Consider the following 21,885-nt stretch of genomic DNA (forward strand, 5'->3'; position numbering starts at 1 on the left):
ATATTACCCTCTTATACATTCATGTTAGTTTTTATATAATGATTGTGGTCACTAAATGTTCCTGAATCATGAATCATATTTAAAATTGCTAATATGACCATTTAAAATGTAACTTTTCTCATTATGTTTATAATTAATTTAAAACTATATCAGGAATTCTATTTTCTATATTTTCTACATTGTTCCTACTACACTGTACTGTCTGAATTTTATTTCAATTTGGCACTGCTTTTTCTTCAACTGAAATAACTGATAATTATTTTTGAAGGTAGTATCACATTTCCTTGTTTACGTGTCATATTTTAATTAAATTAAAGACATTTTTCTAATGGATTTTATAATTCTTATTTCTTTCCTAATTCTGTCATTTTTATTTTGTTTTGTTTTGTTTGTTTTGTGGTAGGATAGGGCACTCTAGATTCTTCTAAGTGCTACTCCTGGCTCTGCACCCAATAATTTCTCCTGATAGAGCTTGGGAAAATACATGAGATGCTGAGGATGGAACTTGGGATCAGTTTCATTTAAGTATAGTGGCACATCCACTGTACTTTCTCTGGCCCCTTTTCCCTAACCCTTAATGTTTCTTTTCAGTGTTCTAAACAGTGTTCTTTAATCATATAAAACAAAGCTACTTCCCTGTATTTTATTATCTTAATATGATTTTTTGCTATTAGTAATCATTTAATGTGCTCCATTGGTTATTTTACTGTGTTCAATTAAAATACTTTTTATAAATTTATCAAAATATGCTTCAAATAAAGTTTTTGCTACATTTATCCACTTGAATGTTCCACATACACACACTTCACAAAGTTCAAATAAAACAAATATTCTTTCTTTAATAAAGCTCATTATCCATTTGCAGCATTTTAAGAATGATTTTTAATTTATAATTTTATATTTTACACTACCTTTTTTTGGCTTATGGGCCACACATGGTAGTGCTCAGAAATTATTGCTGGCAAGCTCAGGGGACCATATGGAATGTTAGAAATGGAATTTGGTAGGCTCCATAAAAAGCAAACTTCCTATCCACTGTGCTATCACTCCTATCTCAAATTGTGTGTGTGTGTGTGTGTGTGTGTGTGTGTGTGTGTGTTTTGGGGGTACACCCGTTTGACACTCAGAAGTTACTCCTGGTTATGCGCTCAGAATTTGCTCCTGGCTTGGGGTGATCATATGGAACTCCAGGGGATAGAATCGTGTAACATTGTAGGCTAGTGCTTCCAAGACTCATGACTTACCTCTAATGCCACCTCTCTGGCCTCCTATATCAAATTTTTTTAATTAATTATTTTAGGCACATGTATACAATAGTGTTAACTTTTATATTTTGTTCTTATTTTTTTTTTTAGTTTTGGAGGGAGACACAGGTACTCTGGGATATTCCTGGTTATATTTTGAGAAAGCAGACACAAGCAAGACACCATATATTTAACCAGGTATTTGAACTTATTCAAGAAAAATGTCTTATCTCTTTTTTTCTTTTTTTTTCTTTATTTAAACATCTTGATTACAAATATGATTGTGATTAGGTTTCAGTCATGTAAAGAACACCCCCTTCACCAGTGCAACATTCCCACCACCAATGTCCCAAATCTCCCTCCATCCCACCCCACCCCCACCTGTACTCTAGACAGGCTTTCCAGTTCCCTCATTCATTCACATGATTATGGTAGTTCTCTGTGTTGTTATTTCTATAACTGCACTCACCACTCTTTGTGGTGAGCTTCATGAAGTGAGGTGGAAGTTCCAGCCCTCCTCTCATTGTCTCTGAGGATGGTTGCAAAAATGACTTTTATTTTTCTTAAAACCCATAGATGAGTGAGACTATTCTATGTCTCTCTTTCCCTCTGACTTATTTCACTCAGTATGATAGACTCCATGTACATTCATGTATAGGAAAATTTCATGAATTCATCTCTCCTGACGGCTGCATAATATTCCATTGTGTATATATACCACAGTTTCTTTCGCCATTCGTCTATTGAAGGGAATCTTGGTTGTTTCCCACCGCTTTAGCCCCAAAAAATAGCAAATTATTAACCAACTTCTGGACAATTCACAGATACATTAGTGAATAAAAAAACAAAATGTTGGCTCGATAGCACAGCTGGTAGGGCATTTGCCTTACATGTGGCCAAAACTGGTTTGATCCGAACATCCCATATGGCTCCACAGCAAAGCCAGAAGTGATCCCTGAGTTCGGAGCCAGTGGTCCCAATAAGCAGTTTTGGGTGTGTGTGGTCCCAAAACAAAATAAAACAGAAACAAAATTACCAAAACTTTGAGAAATTTAACAGTGTAGACATGAATCAAAAAAGAAACACAAATAAAACTACTGAAACATATTTACCAGTAGCAGGCATTTACATACACTTACCTCAAGTTAAATCTTCAGTTAAAAACTTAAGGTTCTTTACTAACTTGGGAAATAGTGGAAAATCTCCTTTGATAAGGAGTCACTTCTATGAAAAATGGTCCTTTTGGGACCTCTCAGACTGAACAAAAGCTTAACAGAAGAAAAAAATAAATTCATGAATTTGAAATTCCTGTGTTCCTCATAATCAACTTTCTTCATCAACTTCCTTCAACCAACTTTCCTTAATAAAACTTTTTTTTTCACTCTTGTAATATATTATCAAAATGGCATGGATACATTTATTAGTCCAAATAAATATTCCTATGTAACTTTCTATGCTTATTCTTTGCCTTGTTCTTTATTTCTTATTTTTCTAGATTTACCCTAGATGAAATATTTCCCTAATTAATTTAGGGTTAGCAAAGGACATACTTAGAATAAACAGTAAAGTAGCAACTAGAAACTGCCATCCAGATTCTTCTTTGTCATTATAATTTTCTGATCCTAAACCCTACCCTGCATATACAGCAAGCAAGGACTACCTTAGAAATATTCCCTACAAGACTGATGGTTTTATGCAGTGTCTTTAAGACCAAAAAATGTTTTCTTAATTAACCATCATTTTATTTTCAAATTTTTTTATCTCTATTAAAGATAAGACATTTTATTTGAAATGATTAGGGAATAGATGAGTTTATATATATATATTTTTTTAATTTTCTTTTTTTTTTTTTTTGGTTTTTTTTTTGGGGGGGGGGCCACACCCTGTGACGCTCAGGGGTTACTCCTGGCTATGTGCTCAGAAGTTGCTCCTGGCTTCTTAGGGGACCATATGGGATGCTGGGGGATCGAACCGCGGTCCGTCCTAGGCTAGCGCAGGCAAGGCAGGCACCTTACCTCCAGCGCCACCGCCCGGCCCCCCTAATTTTCTTTATAAAGTTTATTTTTAATGATTCATTGTAAGGATGTTCTTTTAGGGTACAATTCCAGAGATTTGTCAGGATAGTTTTTCATTCTTGAAATTTACTTTATGTTTGATTATTTATTAATGTAAGCATTATTTTTAACACTAACTCTTTTTATTTGCAAAGAACTATTGAACAGTAATAGGTTATTTATTATTGTTTTATAGTAAAAATGTCAATGTAATGCATTATTATAAAAAGAAAAACTGGCAGACACTTTAATGCATCAGAGAGGAATGTTAATTATCTACCTTATACTAGTTACTTCTTTGTTCATTTTAATAATTTTATTACTGTATTTAACTGTTTTTGTTGAGATTCATGATTCAACAGTGGTCCCCCAGTCTCATCAAACTGGAAATTACTCCTCCAGGCATCTTCTAGAGAGAGTCTTTAATTCTGAAAGTCTCTCATTTTTAGATATAACACATCTCTTTAAAGACTATTAGCTTAAATGTTGGGATAAATTTTCTTTGCTCACTATCAAAGAGAGAGAACCTATTCTCTTGTCAAACCAAAAACCTTTCACTCAAATTTGAAATAGCTCTGATTTTTTTCAAGTAAGATGTTGATTTTGCTGCAACCAAGTAATGATACTTCTATTTCTCCATTCTATTTTCTGTAGATGTCTGAAATCTCCTGAGTACAAAGAAAATCCTAGTTGCCAGGTTCTAATGCAATTAATTAAGCTATTCAGTAAAGAAATCTCTTGAAGCAACTACAATCATGTACAACAGGGACATTGTCCTTTGAGATAGTAAGATAAACAGCAGAAATAATAAAGTTGCCATTATAGTATTGAAAAAATATTTATGAAGCCATTATATTTTCTATATACATTATAAGGATATGAGGCCAATATACTTTAATAATAAAAAGGTCATGATTTACTTGATGTCCTGATTGCTTCTAACATATTTCTATTACTCTTAAAAGTACTTTCTGAGAAAAATTATTTTGATGATTTTGTTCAATAAACTTGTATTTCTTACACCAGAGAGATTTATCTCTATTATTAAAGAAAAAACATACAATTCATTTGCTCACCAATAAAATTTTTATTATGGTATAGGCTATAATTCAATAATGTCTATATTTACAGTTTTATTTTACAAATGTAATGCATATCACAGCCACCATTTTTCATAATGTTAATACATTCAAAGACCTTAAATCTGTAAAGATGAATAAAGCATGGTTCAGCCAGTTCATGCCATGCATTAATAAATTGTTGATTTGAACTATTTACATCTGATATTTAAAAAAACATATGTTAAAGAAATATCTACATGTAACTACAATATTTTATGATGTAGGAAAAATGTTTAATGCTTATCTATTGATAGTAGGCATGATTATGGTTTAGCCACATAAAAAACAATATGAACACTTCTCAAAATATGAAGTGAGATAAAAAAAATGTACAAATAGAAGCTAAATAGGAATAGGAATTAATCTCTTAGCGATAAAGAAAATTATTAGAGGATGACAAGCAGTACATTTTAGGTTACAATTAATATCTATACCTTAATCTAGATTGCCCACATTTCTATAATTGCAGCATGGAAAATTTTTCTTTAATATATATAAATTTATGTCAAGAGGATAAATCCATTAATACAAAACAAATATGTCCAATCCAAATGATCTGAATTTTATTCATCTAACCACTGATCCTCAGTACTTCTAAGATGTCTTGTGTCCTGTAGAACTCTGAATATTATTAGATAAGGTTTTGGTTCTTTAATACTAAAATCTCAATGGGGAAGCCTATACTTTCATCATAAGTATAAGACCTATATAACATTATCTCTTAACCTGTTTTTCCCCAAATGTAAGGAAATCTCCATCACTTTGTTCCTTTAATTACTTTTTTACTTGATTTTTTAAAAACATCTTTTTTTCTTTATATACATGTGAGCATATATATTTTAATTTTTTGTCCTCTTTCTGTTTTCTTCTCTTTCCTCCCCCAAATGCACCAGCAATATAATGTAGCACCACTTCTTCCTGCAAAGAAATACTAAAAAAAAGGGGAAATATCATGTATAAAAACAAGCTCTTATCTACTAGGGATAAGAACTCTTACTTTTTTACAATACAGGGCATCTGCCACCTTGAACACATGTCATGTGGACCCAACTTAGACCCCAGGGAATTAGACACAGACCATCCAACCTTGACTCCTGAATCCCAGACATAGAAATGACACAGTTCTCCACAATAGCTCCAGGAACAAAATCCCCTCCGGGTCACCCTTAATACTGTTCTGACACCAACTTGTGCCAGTTCTAAAATGATATCCTGACAACGAGGAAATGGGAACAACTGGATCTAAGAGCAGGTTGTTCTATCTCACCAGCCAACGATAAGACCTGTACAACAAAGAATGTCTCTACTTCCAGAGATCTGACTGAGACAATCGCAACTGAACGGGTCTTCTGGAAACATAAGGAAATACTCTATCCCAGACTCCATCCTAGGAGCAGTGCAACAACCATGACCACCAATTACAAAAGACAGATTAAAATAACACGGAAGGAACAGAACTCCTAGAACCACAAAGAAAGTCTTTATCATAAGCTCCATTTCTTGGCCTGTGCAGCTACCAGTATCTCTAGAAACAGAGGTCTGATTTTATCACTCATGACAAAGCAGAAGTCATTTATACACCACAAAAAGCACCAAAAGGAGAGTAAATGAACAGACAAGGAGTCTATAGTCAATCCCATGACAGTATACTTCAAGGGTGGAGAAACCCTGTATATCCTAGGCCACGGGAATTCCCTCTCTAATGCTCCCAATATTTACTATGCCTATGTAGGGGGGAAAAGGCACAAAATAATCTTTCTATCTATTTATCTATTTATTTATTTATTTACTTATTTTTTTTACTTCTTTGTTTTGGTGTAGATATTGAAGTTGATGTCTCCAACTTTATTTTATGTTATTTTATCTTTCTCTTTCTTTTTGCACTCTGGCATGGTTTTATTTCAGGACCAAGACTATTAAGTGGTGCTTGCCTTTAGTGCAATAGTGCTCACTGGATATTTTATTTGATATTTCTTTTTGTATTGTTGTGGTATTTCAATTTCTTTTTTTCTGTCCTCTCTCAAACTGAGGTTGAGAGCCTCTAGAAGGACTACACCCATTTTCAGCTTATTTGATTTTTAACCAACTTTTTGCTTTTCTTTTCTTCAAACAAAACCACATAACTTGAACTATCTAGTTCCACCTCAAATAGAGGAGGAAATAAGGGAGGGTACCAGGACCAAACAGATATATGATCACTAAATAGTAAGCTAGACACAGAGGGGACCACTTATCCCAGCAGCCCGGGGGGTGAGAGTGGGGGATATGGGATGCAAGATGGGAACGGGGGTGGAGGGAGGACAAATTTGGTGACGGGAATTCCCCTGATTCAATATAAATATGTACCTGAAATACTACTGTGAAAGATATGTAAGCCAATATGGTCAAAATAAAAATTATATATAATAATAAAAATAGAGATAAAAATGTCTCTAGTAGAAAATATATAAATATATTCTACACTATAACCAACAAAGTAATTGTCCTCAGTATATATTTTCACAGGTAGTGAGTACATGAGAAACAACTGCAAGAGATGAAGTAAAGCATATTTTGGTAATTTAAATATTTTAAGCCTATATCCTTTATTGTACAGTAGAAATGTCAGTTGGCCTTGTGTAATCTTCCTACATTGCTAGTATGAAACTAAATTCTTTCCGATGTTGCTCAGTGTCCTGACTGTCCATGATTTTAGTTGCTTCAAGAGATTTCTTTACTCAATGGTTTAATATAATAACATTAGAACTGGGGAATTAGATTTCTAAACACCTTTAGTAGATAGAACACAATAATATAAATCACATCATTTGGTTGTAGCAAAGTTTACTCTCTGCTTGGAAAGATCAGAGCTCTTCTGATATCCAGTGTTAATTTTTTGTTCTCCATCAGACTATTTCTCTCCTTGATAGTAGACAACGTAGTGATCCCAAGATTTAAGCATCTCTAAGAAGAAGCTGAATATGTAAAATTGAAAAACTAGAAGAACTAAAGACCCTCCAGAAGGTGCCTAGTGATGATCCTGTTAGATTACTGTTAGATTATTTTTTAATTAATAAGCTGTTTGTTTGCTTTCTTTGTCTTTCAGATATTGAGCCTAGTTCTCATACATGTAAGCATATCCTTGTGAGTTTACCACTGTTCTCCATTCCAGTCCAGGATATTTAAAGCTTTTGTGGCTAGCTACTAATTAAGAAATCTTTTAAAAATAACCAGAATGTATAATTCTCCTAGTTCTTGGATCATGTCTTCAGTGAGCAAAAAAAAAGTCATTTCTTAGCCTACATTGAATCTGTAGGTATCACAACAATAGAGTAAACACCAAATGTCCAGTTCAAGTTATAACACCTTCTTCTTGAATTTCTTTTTCTTTGTGAACATTTATATATTCTTCCATAGTAATCAATACCATAGTATTATGTTAGCATCAGTAGTATCATTCCTGCATAGATGTATAAATGTTTCTAAAATGTGAATCATGTTTATGTAAAAACAGTGACAAAGTGACTTTAATGATCACATATGGACTGTATTCCTGAGAGTTTATTTAATTTTTAAACATTTATTATTTATTTATTTATTTCTGGATTTTGGGTTACATCCAGTGGCTCTCCACAGTCATTCCTGGCTCTGTGCTCAGAAATTCCTCCTGAGAGACTCAGTGGACTCTGTGGGAATCTGGGAATCAAGCCTGGTTCTGTCCAGTCTCTGTCACATGCAAGGCAAACGCTCTATGCAATAGCTATGCAATAGCTCTGACCCCTCCTGAGAGTTTAATTATTTGACTTATTTTACCAAATGACTTAAAATTTATATGTGTTTATAGTTATTGATTTAGTGTATTTATCGAGTCTATTATTGAATCCATTTTGAATTATTGTAATTCATTTTCGGTGAAATATTTAATGTAAAGTATGTAATAAAATAAACATATTTTAAAATTTAAAAAGAAACAAGAAAACCATATACTTTCAGGTAGTTTTCAAACTTTCTAGAATATTAATAATAACTTAAAATAATTTTCTTTCTAGTTATATATTTATCTTTCATTTTTATTGTCTCACAAATAATATTTGGAGTGATCACTGAGCACAATATCAGAAGTATAACCTGTGCACAGTCAGATGTGCACATCAAAGAAAACAAAACAAAATTACTTCTGTCAATATTTATAGAATTGACATTGTATGTAAGAAAAATGACGAAATAAATGCCAACATTTATTTATAATGTTGAATATTTAAATTTACATACCATATACTTAGATTTTTTTAAATATTTAAGATCTAAAAAGTTCTGTACAAGTGCCAGTTAAACTTTGATGAATTAAATATACTTGATATTAATACATATTAAATATACTTGTTAAAATAATTTAATCTTTCATTATGAATTTCACTTGATTAACTTGAAATAAAGTTTATGACTAAAATCTTTCTTTTGTTGTGAAAAACACTTATTATCTGGGAAAAAGTTTTATATTTTTCTTTTTCATAGATTTTAAACAAGTATTTTATGTATCTATTTGTAAAAAGTGTTCTGTGTCCTATTTATTAAGAGTGATTGATGTTTCTTCAAATTAAAATATTAATTGATAAAATATTCCAAAGATAATTTCATCATTTTGTGTGATCAAAATTGTAACTTTATCTGATTTTAAAATGTAGTAAAACTTAATAATGTATTCAATTAAAATTGAAAAGCAACTGGAGTTCTCATCATAGTTATCATAGATATACATTTCCAGCTATAACAAATTATAATTCTTTTTTTTGCTTTTAAATTTTAATATTTTATCTTAGGAAGTCCATGTAAATGTAGTAGACTTTATTTGTTGATGCAAATATGATTAAAAAATCTTGAAGTTCTAAAAATTCAGATATTATTTATTATGTGCAAAGAAATAGTATACTGGCAAGTTATAACCTGTTATTTTAAAAAATAAAACAATCAAGATATATAATTTACTGATATACTTTTAAATACTAATAAAGCATCTGATAAATTCATTGTAAATTCTAAATATCACTTGGTTTCTTTAAAAGGCATTATTTTCAGAAATTATACTTTATTTTTAAAATATGTTTGATAGCAACATAGTTTAATTGGATGTTTTTGATTCCTTTTGGGGCCACATCCAGCAGTGCTCACGGGTTTATTTTTAATTAAATTATCATTAATGTAATTAATTAAATCACTTTTATCATTAAATACAGTTAAAATGTCTTTGATAGTTGAATTTCAGTCATTCACTGGTCCAAAACCTATCCCTTACCTATCACTGTTCCAAAACCTATCCCTTAGTATTGATTTTCTGCTGCCATTTTCCTCAGTTTATATCCCCCCACATCCTGGCCTGCCTCTATGACAGATACTCTACTTATCTCAGTCTCTCTCTTTTATCTCTCCATTTGTCCTGTTCTGGCAATGTAGCTTGCAATACAGATACTGAAGGAATATTGTTTGTGTCACTTTACTTCTTTTCAGCACAGGGTTCTTGTCCAGAGAAATAATTTCCAACTAGTTTGGTCATAGTAGGCCTTTTGTATCCTAATTGAACACCCCTGATAATTTCTAATTTCTTTGGATATTATTTTCATAGTTTTTTAAAATATGCTCAGTTGAGTGTATATTAAACTATCCTGTCTCATCCTACTAGGTAGGGATACAATATCTTTTTGATAAATTGTTGAATTATGTTTTAATCCTTTTTATATTTATATCTTTTATAGATATATTTGATATCTCTATACTATTCATATATCTTTTTATTGCATTGTTGGCTTAAATTTGTTTATATTTTGTTTAGAATCTTTGCATCTTTGTTCATCAAGGATATATGCCTATAATTCTCTTTTATGTGGTGTTTTGTCTGCTTTTGGTATCAAGGTGATGATAGCTGCATAGAAACTGCTTTGAAGGGCTTCTGTTCTTTCTTTTTCTTTTTTTTTAGTTTTGTAGAAGTGGCTGAAAGGAAATGTTTTGAAATAGAAACTAATACAATTGTTATAGATCACATCTATTAATATATAATTTTAAAGTATCAATTTCAATTTTTCCTAGAACATTGATGTGATCTGCATTATATATGTTCTGTAGTGTATATATATATATATATATAATATATCAGAGTAATATAGGTAATTATTTTGGAATGTTATAATTCTCCAGTGAGAAAATGCACCATGTATAAGTTTGGTCTGGAATAAAAGACATTGAAAAGTAAAATTAAAAATAAAGAAAAGTAAAATTTGAGTGCATTCTTAATTTATGTAAAAATGTGAAATAAGAAGTACAGAGCAGTAAATCAGTTAAAAGATATAATCAATTAGACAGAGATTTCTTCTTTTATTCTACCAAATCATCAAATCTTTTATGTCTTTGAAAGAAAAGATATCTTCTTTACAGCATCATTAAAAGCCTGTTTCACTTGCTTGTTCCTTAAGGTATAAATGAAGGGGTTCAGTAAGGGTGCAACAGACCCGTTCAGTACAGCAACAGCTTTATTTATGGCCAAATCTTCCATTGAAGAGGGTTTAACATAGATGAAGATACAGCTTCCATAGGCAATAGAAACTACAATAATATGGGATGAGCAGGTCGAAAAGGCTTTTTTCCTTTGTTGAGCAGAAGGAAATCTGAGAATTGTTATGATGATGTATGTGTAGGAAAGAAGTACACACAGTAGTGTGATAATGAGGGTAAATACAGCCATAATGATAACCATTTGTTCTATTACCCAAGTGTCAGTACATGAAATCTTTAGGAGGGGCCCTGCATCACAGAAAAAGTGATCAATAGCATTGGAGTCACAGAATTCAAGCTCAAGGCCCATGCTAAGAGGTGGAAGAATGACCACTAAGCCTGACACCCAACAGGAAAGGACTAAGATGGTACATACTCTATGGTTCATGATGGTCATGTAATGAAGAGGCTTGCAGATAGCAACATAGCGATCATAGGACATGGCTGCCAGGAGAAAAAACTCTGTTGCTCCAAAGAGAATAACAAAAAATAATTGAGTGATACAGGCACTATAAGCAATGGTATTGTCTCCAGTTGATATATTGTAGAGGAATCTAGGAATATAAGCAGTTGTAAATGAGACTTCTAAGAATGAAAAATTTCTGAGGAAAAAGTACATGGGTGTTTTAAGATGTGAGTCCACCAAACTGAGGATGATTATAATCAAATTCCCTGCTACACTCAGCATGTAAGTTATAAATAAAAAGATGAAAAGTAGTATTTCCAGTTGTGGGTCATCTATTAATCCCAGCAAGATAAAGGTTGTTATTGTGTGGTTTCTCATGATCAACTTTTTATTTTATAAAGCAGCATGTAAAAATAAATTAGAAAGTCATGAGGAGCTAGAATTTTACATTCTGTGACAAAATATTCCATATAAAAATGCAGCATTCTAGTATACATATATTCTTTCATTTCATCATATCACTATCATTACAATTACCATCACATTTTGATTTTATATATAAGCAGTAAAATAGTAATTTAATTATGATTTTTTGGGGGCCACACCCGACGGTGCTCAGGGGTTACTCCTGGCTGTCTGCTCAGAAATAGCTCCTGGCAGGCACGGGGGACCATATGGGACACTGGGATTCGAACCAACCACCTTTGGTCCTGGATCGGCTGCTTGCAAGGCAAATACTGCTGTGCTATTTCTCCGGGCCCTCAATTATGATTTTATAGCTAAAAATTCTTTTTATAAAATCATTATACCTCAAATTTCAGATAGCTTTTTTAGTTCAATCTTTCATCTGGTTTTTGTCTTAGGAGTATTTCTAAGTCAACCAGGCCAGAGTTTAAAATATTGGTATTTGGATGTGGTGGTGTTTAATACTAGTGATGCTAATAACTGTGAGTATCCTAATTGGCATACATAGGGTAAATACAGCTATATCTAGCAATAAATGAATGACAAAACTGAGGTGTCCTCATGCAAATCATGTATCATATTACCTGCTGTAACTCTTTAAATTCTATTAATATAATTGCATTTTAACTCACTTTGTGAATTGAATATACAAATAATCTGTTAAAAAATAAACTTTTCCCATATATATCAGGACTTTTCTCAGTCTTGGTGCACAGAAGTAACTTCTACTATATATTTTATATATATTTTTATGCAAGACTAATTTCTATACCTCATATCCCAATAACTAATTACTTCAATTTTTTCAATAACATTTTAAAAAGATGCATTGTCCTAGAATGTTCTAGAAACAGGACATTAATGTTATCTACCAATTAAATAATATCTGAGGGCTGGAGGCATGGTGCAGCTGCAGAGGTGGGGCGTTTGCCTTGCATGCAACTGACCTAAGACAGACCAAGGTTCAATCCCTAGCCAGGAGTAACCCCTGAGTGTCTCTGGGTGTGGCCCAAAAATCAACCTAACAAATAAAAAATAATTTTAAAAAATCTCTGAAAATTATCTTTGTCTTTTTATCTTTCTTCATTAATGCATGCCTTATATTCATAAATTTTATTTAAGGGTTCTATACCAATGAATATCTTATGTGATGTGTGCAGTACTATTTCTAACATGGTTAGCATAACTAATACCCTCCTATAAATTCATGTTAGTTTTTATATAATGAATATGGTTCTTAAATGTCCCTGAAGAAAGAATCACATTTAAAATTGCTAACTATGACCATTTATAATGTATCTTTTCTCTTTATGTTCTTCATTACTTTGAAACTATATCAGTGATTCTATTTTCTGTATTTGCAACACTATTCCTACTAAGCTTAGGTTTCTCTCTGTGCCATCTGATTTTTATTCCAATTTGGCACTACTTTTCCCTCACCATCAAATAACTGATAACTACTTTTGAAAAGAGTATCACATTTCTTTGTTTACATATTTAATTAAATTAGAGACTTTCTTTTGGATTTGTTTGTTTGTCTGTTTGTTTGGGAACACACCCGGTGACTCTCAGGGGTGACTTCTGTCTATGCACTCAGAAATCGTTCTTGGCTTAGGGGATCATGAGGGACGCCAGGAGATCAAACCATACTTGGTCCTAAGTTAGTGCATGCAAAGCAAATACCTACCACTTGCTCCACTAGGCCGGCCACTAAAGATATTTTCAAATGAATTTTATAATTCTCTTTTTTTTTAACTCTGGTGTTTTTGTTTTGTTTTGTTTGTTTTGTGGTAGGATAGGCTCTTCGAACTCTTCTTAGTGTTACTCCTGGCTCTCAATAATAACTCCTGACAGAGCTTGGGGGCAATACATGAGATGCTGATATGGAACTTGGATCAGTTTTGTGCAGCTATAGTGACACATCCACTATACTCTCTCTGGTCCCTTTTCCATAACCCTAAATGTTCTTTTCAGTGTGCTAAACAGTGTTCTTGATTCATAGAAAGCCAAACTACTTCCCTGTATTCTATTATCTTAATATAATTTTCTTTGCTATTTGTAATTTTTTTGGGGGGAGGCACACCCGGTGATGCTCAAGGATTACTCCTGGATATGCTCTCAGAAATCGCTCATGGCTAGGGGGACCATATGGGACATCGGGGATATCGATTCAGGTCCCTCCAGGGTCAGCGAGTGCAAGGCAAAAGTCCTACGGAAGCAGTATCGCTCCGGCTCCTATTTGTAATTATTTAAAGTGCTACATTGATTATTTTACTATGTTCAATTAAAATATTTTTAAAAATGTATTTTAAAAGAAAAATATACTTCAAATAAAGTATTTGCTATATTTATCTACTTGAATGTTTCACATACACACACCTAACAAAATTCAAATAAAATGTTCTCTCTTTAATAAAACTCTTTATACATTTGCAGCATTTTAAAATGATTTTTAATTTTTAATTTTATATTTTACTCTGATTTTATGTTTTATACTACTTTTTTTTCTTTTTTGGCTTTTGGGCCACACCTGGTAGTGCTCAGAAATTATTGCTTTCAGGCTCAGGGGACCATATGGGATGTTGGGGATGGAATTTGGTGGGCCTCATGCAAGGCAAACTTCCTATCCACTGTGCTATTGCTCCAATCTCAAATTTTTTAATTAATTATATTTTAGGCAACATATATACAATGGTGTTAACATTTATATTTTGTCCTTAATCTTTTTGCTTTTGTGGGGAAGAAAATAGACTCTGGGATATTTCTGGTTATGTTTTGAGGAAACAGGCCCAAGTAGGACATCATATACTGAACCGGGTATTTGAACTTATTCAAGGAAAATTCCTAATCTTCTAAACTGTCCCTCAAGCAGAGATGTTCTCTGTTTTGATGCACTCAGTTGTTGATTTTTATTATCACCAAAGTGTTCAAGGCAATTAAGTTTTTAAAGTGTATAGTTTAACACCTAAAATGATATTTGAGTTTTCATTATACAAGAGACAGATATCTCCAAATGAGTTCTTATTTCAGATGTGGAGATTTTTGCCTGAAGAGTAAGTTCTAAGAACCTGGTGGTGTAGAAGAGGATATGCTTAAGGAAGTATTTTTCCCTAATAACAGAAAGGGGGAAATTTAATTACAAATCTCTGTGAACCAATTCAATAACATTCTGCTCCTGAAATACTTATGTTGAACTATGCCTTTGAATATCTCTGACTGAATTAGAGTAACAGGTGTATGAAAATTTAAGAAAAATTAATAAACTCAAGATATGTCTTTTATTCAGAATGAAGTACTCTCAATAAACCTGTTTATTCTGAACTTAAGAGACCTTTGTTAAGGTATGAAGTATGGTCTAGTGAAGTACTAGTAGAAAAACATAATACTAAGAGCTTTAGATGAATATTAATATTTAAAAAATACCTAGCCAATTATAAATGGTTGCTTCCAGATTTCAACATCATCAGTTACCCTTTAACTTTTACCATAAAGTGATATTCCTTTAAGTATGAGTAAAAATCATCTGTTTTAATTCAGTGGAAAAGTTAATAACTGAGCACACTTTTTTGCCTGCAGGGGATCCAGGGTCAAAGCTGACACCGTATGGTCCCACTAACACATAGATGATACATCAACATTTCTAGTATGATACTAAATATCAGAAATAAACATAACAAAATTAATAATAAACAGATAAACATGAAATACTCAATTTTATATACAGACACTCACTAATTAATTGAAAACTGATAAAATAATAAAAATATTAACTGGTTTAATTTCTCAATTTTATTGTTTGTTGAAGTAATATACAAACATTTATTTATTCAGAAATAGAAAAATATTATATTGAATATAAGTCCTAGGTGTTGTCATTTCTAATTCAATGATACTTGTACACTAATACTTGATATTTTTCTCAAAATTTAGCCTTGAAGTACCAACTATATGCACACCACTGAATAAAATTATTAAAGAAAATTATCTTGCCAGGTGACATAACCTAGCTTATTGTCTTAATGACTACCCTTCAAACATAAGAACCTCAATAAATTATGTCCACCAAACTTCTGAATATGAAAAATATGAAATTATTCTTTTCCTCTACACATGTTATAAAATTATATGTGATGCAATGACAATACCAAATTATTAAACAACCTCTAACCAAAGTCACAGATATAAAAGTAAATAAAAACAAAAACAAAAGGTGCTGGAGCAATAGCACAGAGAGTAGCCTTTGTTTTGCATGTAGCCAACCCTGGTTTGATCCCAGCATCCCATATAGTTCTGCACAAAACCAGGAATAATCCCAGAGTGCAGAGCTAGGCGTCTCTCCTTAGCACCTCTGGGTGTGGTACAAAAACAAAACAAAAACAAAATAAAAGCAAAATTAGCAAAACTTAACAAAATTACCAAAAACAAAATAAAAGCAAAGACAAAATTACCAAAACTTTGAGAAATTGAACAGTGCATACATGGATCAACAAGGAAACATAAATAAAACTACTGATGGATATTTACTAGTAGCAGGCAGTCATATACACTTACCTCAAATTAAGCCTTAAATTAAACACGTAAGGTCCTTTACTAAATTGAGAAATAGTGGACAGTCTCCTTTGATGAGCAATCTCTTCACAGAAGAATGGTCATTTTGTTACCTCTCACACTAGACAACGGCTTAACGAAGGAAAGAAAATGGAGTTCATGAATTTCAAATTCCTGAGCTTATCATAATTCTTCAATGAACTTTTCTAAGAAAACTTTATTTGCACCTGTGTAAGATATTATCAAAATGGCACTGGAACTATTATTAGTTCAAAATATATTTATGTATATATTTCTATGTTTATTTTTTACCTTGTTTTTAATTTTTTATTTTTCTAGATTTACACTGGATTCAATATTTTCTCCAATTAATTTAGGGTTAACAAAGGACATACTTAGAAGAAACAGTAAAATAACAACTAAAAACTGCCATACTTATTCTTCCTCATCATTTACCTTTTTAGACACTCAAAACTACTCTGGTTATACAACAAGCAAGAACTGCCTTAAGGACACACTTTTCAAAGCTGACAGTCCTCTGCAGTGTCTTTAAGCAGACCCAAAAATGCTTTCTTAATTAACCATTATTTTTTTTTAAATTGTGTTATCTCTATTAAAGAAAATACATTTTCTTTGAAATGATTAGTGAATGGATGAGTTTTATATGTCTGTTTTAATTTTCTTCATAAAGGTTATTTTTAAATTTTTTATAAAGTCTTTATTTAAGCACCATAATTACAAGCATGATTGTAGTGGGGTTTGTCATAAACAGAAACCCCCTTCACCTGTGCATCATTCCCACCACCAATGCCCCTGATCTCCCTCCTCCCCCTCCCCTGCCTGTATTCAAGACATTCATTCTACTTCTCTCATCCGTAACATTGTCATGCTAGCTGTTGGTGTAGTTATTTCTCTAACCCATTGTAAGGTTATCATGTTCTTTTATGGTACAACACCAGAGATTTGACAGTATAGTTTTGCATTCCTGAAATTTACTTCATGTGTGGTTATTTATTAAGGTGAGCATTATTTTAATGCTAATTCTATTCATTTGTAAAGTATTATCGAACAATAGTAGGTTATTTATTACTGTTTTTCAATAGTAAAAGATTGTCTATGTAATCGCATTATTATAAAAAAGAAAAACTGTCAGGCACTATTGCATCAGAGAGGAACTCTAATTAGCCACCTTGTACTACTTACATTTTTGTTCTTTTTTAATTATTTCATCACTTTGTTTAACTGTGCTTGTTGAGACGCATGATTCATCAGAGGTCTCCCAGACTAATCAAACTAGAATTACTTCTCCAGGTATCTTCTAGAGAGTTTTTAATTCTCCTAGTTTATCATTTTTAGATATAACACATCTCTTTAGAGACTATTAGCTTAATTATTGGAATAATTTTCCTTTGTTCATTACCAAAGAGAGAAAACCTATTTTCTTGTCAAACCAAAATCCTTTTACAGGAATTTGGAATAGCTCTGATTTTTTCAATAAGACATTCATTTTGCTACAACCAAGTACCGATATTTGTGTTGCTCCACTCTATTTTTGTAGATATTCTGAAATCTCCTGAGTATAAAGAAAATCCTAGTTGTCAGGTTCTAATGCAACTAATTAAACTGTTCAGTAAAGAAATCTCTTGAAACTACTACAACTATGTACAACAGGGACACTGTCCTTTGAGACAATAGGACAGAGAAAGAGCAAAAGAAATACTCAAGTTACCATTATAGTAGTGAGAAAAAAAATTCATAAACCAAATAAATTGTTGATTTGAAATATTTATATCTGATATTTTAAATACATATATTTAAAATATTTACATGTAACTACAATATTTTATCATGTAGGTAATAAGTAAGGCTTATATACTGATAGTAGGCATGGTTATGAGTATAGCCACATGAAAAACAATATGAACACTGCTCAAAACATGGAGTGGGATGAAGGAATGTACAAATAGAAGTAGTAGCAATAGGAATTAATCTCTTAGAGATAAAGTAAATATTTAGAGGTTGACAAGCAGGTATACTTTAGATTACAAATAATATCTTTACCTTAATCTAAATTGCCCATACTTCTATAATTGCAGCATGGAAGATATTTTTAATTATAAATTAATTGCATGCCAAGAAGATAGATTCATTAATACAAATCAAGTATGTCCATTTCAATGTCCTGACTTTTATCCCTTTAACCTTTGATTCTCAGTAGTTCTAGATGTCCCTGTGAAACTCTGAATACTGCTGCCAGCAAGTACAACTAGATAAGGTTTCGGTTCTCTAATACTAACAAGTATGCTATCTTAAAAATTTATACTCTACAAAACAACAATGAGAAAGAAGTCAATAAGACAGCAAGAGACAAAATACTGGAGAAAAAGTTAGGTGCCAAATGAACAAAGATAAAAGAAATAACCTACAAATTGTAGGAATACCAGAAGGAAAGAAAAAAAGGAAAGGAAAAGAACAAGAAGTAAGGGAAATAATAGTAGAGAATTTTCCCACCCTCTGGAAAGAATAACCCTTGCAAATTTAGGAGGCAAACTGAGTCCCCAATAAAGTAGACCCTAACAGACCAACACAAAAACATATAGTAATCCAAATGGCAAAAAGAGAGAGAGAGAGAGGAATGAATTTTTTAAAGCACTAAGAGAGATATAAACCCTCAAATAGAAAGGAAGGAACCTAAGAATCAAACCAGACTTCCCATTTAAAACAATTCAAGCAAGAAGAGAGTGGAGTGACATATTTAAACTACTGAATGAAAGAAACTTCCAACCTAGAGTACACTACCCAGCAAAATTCTCATCCATATGGGAAAGAGAACTAAAAACATTCTTAGACAAAAAAGAATTCATACTATTTGCTCTAACAAAACCATCTCTAAATGAACTTCTCAAAGATTTACTACACAATCCAAACTCCTGTTTGTAACAACAAGCACTCTACTCAATACAGTAGAACAACAACCACTCTGGCAGTAATATCCTTAAGTGTCAACAGGCTAAATTCCCCCATTAAAAGACACAGAGTAGAGGGATGGATCAGGAAACAAAAACCAGTAATATGCTAACACCAAGAAACACACCTAAAAGAAAAGGTCAAGCACAGACTTAGAATTAAAGGATAAAATCAATTATTTAAGCCAACGGAAAACAAAAATAAAAGCCAGGACAGTCATTCAACCTCAAGAAAGTGCTCAGAGACCAAGAGGGTTATTACTTACCAATCAGGGGAACATTAGACCAAGAAGTACTAACCCTAATCAATATTTATGCACTGACTTTAGAGCCAGCAAAATGTGTAAGGCATTTGCTCACAGATCTAGAGAAACATATGGAAGGAAATGTGATACTCCACTATCACCACTGGACTGATCCACCAGGCAGAAAACTAGCAAAGACATAAGAGTCCTTAATGAGTAATTAGAGAAAATGGGACTAACAGATCTCTACAGGGCTCTCCACTCCAAGAAAGCAAAATATATATTCTTCTTAAGTGCACAGGGAACCTTCTTTTGAATAAACCATGCCTTAGGTATGTATGTATGTACAAAATACAAACCTAAGGATTATTAGAAGCATCCCATTAGACCATTATGCAATAGAGACCAAGATTGACTATAAAAAGAAACTGTGGAGAAAATCCAACATCTGGAGATTAAACAACATGCTATTAAACAACAGCTGGATCAAAGAGGATATCAAGAAAGAAATAAATAGGTTCCTTGAGAAGAATGAAAATAGACAAGCTGTCAAAATATGTGGGACACACACAAAAAGCAGTAATTAGAGGGAAACTCATAGAAATATAGGCCTATGTCACAACACAGGAAAATGACAAAATCATCAATTTAAAGGGACACCTTAAGAAGCTAGAAAAACAACAACAAAGAAACCCAAACACAGCCAGAAGAAAAGAAATAATAAAAACCAGGGCAGAAATAAACAACATAGAAACAAAGAAAACAATACAAAAAAATTAATGAGACCGGGAGCCGGGCGGTGGCGCTAGAGGTAAGGTGCCTGCCTTGCCTGCGCTAGCCTTGGACAAACCGCGGTTCGATCCCCCGGTGTCCCATATGGTCCCCCAAGCCAGAAGCAACTTCTGAGCGCATAGCCAGAAGTAAACCCCTGAGCGTTACTGGGTGTGGCCCAAAAAAAAAAAATCAATGAGACCAAGACTTGGTTTTTAGTAAGAATATACAAGATAGACAAACCACTGCCAAGACTCACAAACACAAAAAAGGGAAAACACCCAAATAAATAGGATCACAAATGAAAGGGGAGAGATTACAACAGAACCAAAAAAAAAAAAATTCAAGACATCATGAGGGCATTCTATGAACAACTGTATTCAGTGAGGCTAGAGAATCCTGAGGAAACAGACAGATTTCTGGAAAAATATTATCTTCCAAGACTGAATAAGGGGGATGTAGAAAGCTTAAACAGTCCAATCACATGTGAGGAAATTGGAACAGTAATTAAGAAACTCCCCAAGAACAAAAGTTCAATTCCACATCAACAAGAAAAAAGACAAAAACTACATGATCATATAAATAGAGGAACAGAGGCATTTGACACTAACAACCATTCATGCTGAAAAAACTCAGGAAAATATGGTTAGAAGGAACTTTCCTGAAGATAGTTATAGCTATCTATAAAACGCCCACAGCCAACATTATCCTTAATGGTGAAAAACTGAAAACATTTCCACTAAGGTCAGGAACTAGGCAAGGCTGAACACTTTCTTCATTCTTATTTAATGTAGTTTTAGAAGTACTAACAATAGCAATCAGACAAGAGAAAGGAATCCAAGGAATCCAGATAGGGAAAGATGAAGTCAAGCTATCTCTTTCAGCAGATGTTATGATGATATACATAGAAAACCCTAAAGAGTTCACAGCAAAACTCCTAGAAACAATAAGCTGATACTGCAAAGTGCCTGGCTACAAAATCAATACACAAAAGACAATAGCATTCTTCTATACAAATAACAAAGTATAGGAAAAAGACATTAAGAAGTTGATCCCATTTAAAATAGTACCTAAAATAAATAAATAAATAAATAAATAAAAATAAAAATAAAATAGTACCTAAAAATATCAAATACCTGGAAATAAACCTATAAGAGAAGTGAATAACCTATACCATGAAGATTTCAAAATGTTCCAGAAAGAAATTGAAGGGGACCTAAGGAAATGGAAGATCATCATCCCCTGCTAATGGGTAGGAAGAATGAACATAAACAAAATGACTATCTTACCTAAATTTCTATATAGATTCAACCCAATCCCTATCCAAATTCAGACACTATTTCTTTTTAGTTTTTGGATCACACCAGGCAGTGCTCAGGGGTTACTCCTGGCTCTGAGCTCAGAAATATTCACTGGCAGGCACGGGGAACCATATGGGATGCTGGGATTTGAACAACATCCTTCTGCATGCAAGGCAAATGCCCTACCTCCATGCCATCTCTCCAGCTCCGAGACACCATTTTGTAAGAAACTAGAACAATCA

At 32.7% G+C, this 21,885-nt stretch overlaps 1 protein-coding gene across 1 annotated transcript; it reads right to left on the minus strand.

Moving 5' to 3' along the window:
• Positions 1-10,789: 10,789 nt before the first annotated feature.
• Positions 10,790-11,725, minus strand: LOC126022591 (olfactory receptor 6C2-like). The gene has a single exon (XM_049783560.1). The coding sequence runs from the start codon at positions 11,723-11,725 to the stop codon at positions 10,790-10,792; it is 936 nt and encodes a 311-aa protein (XP_049639517.1).
• Between the last annotated feature and the right edge of the window lie 10,160 nt (positions 11,726-21,885).

The sequence above is a fragment of the Suncus etruscus genome, chromosome 11, assembly GCF_024139225.1.
Source record: "Suncus etruscus isolate mSunEtr1 chromosome 11, mSunEtr1.pri.cur, whole genome shotgun sequence".
NCBI classification, from domain to species: domain Eukaryota; kingdom Metazoa; phylum Chordata; class Mammalia; order Eulipotyphla; family Soricidae; genus Suncus; species Suncus etruscus.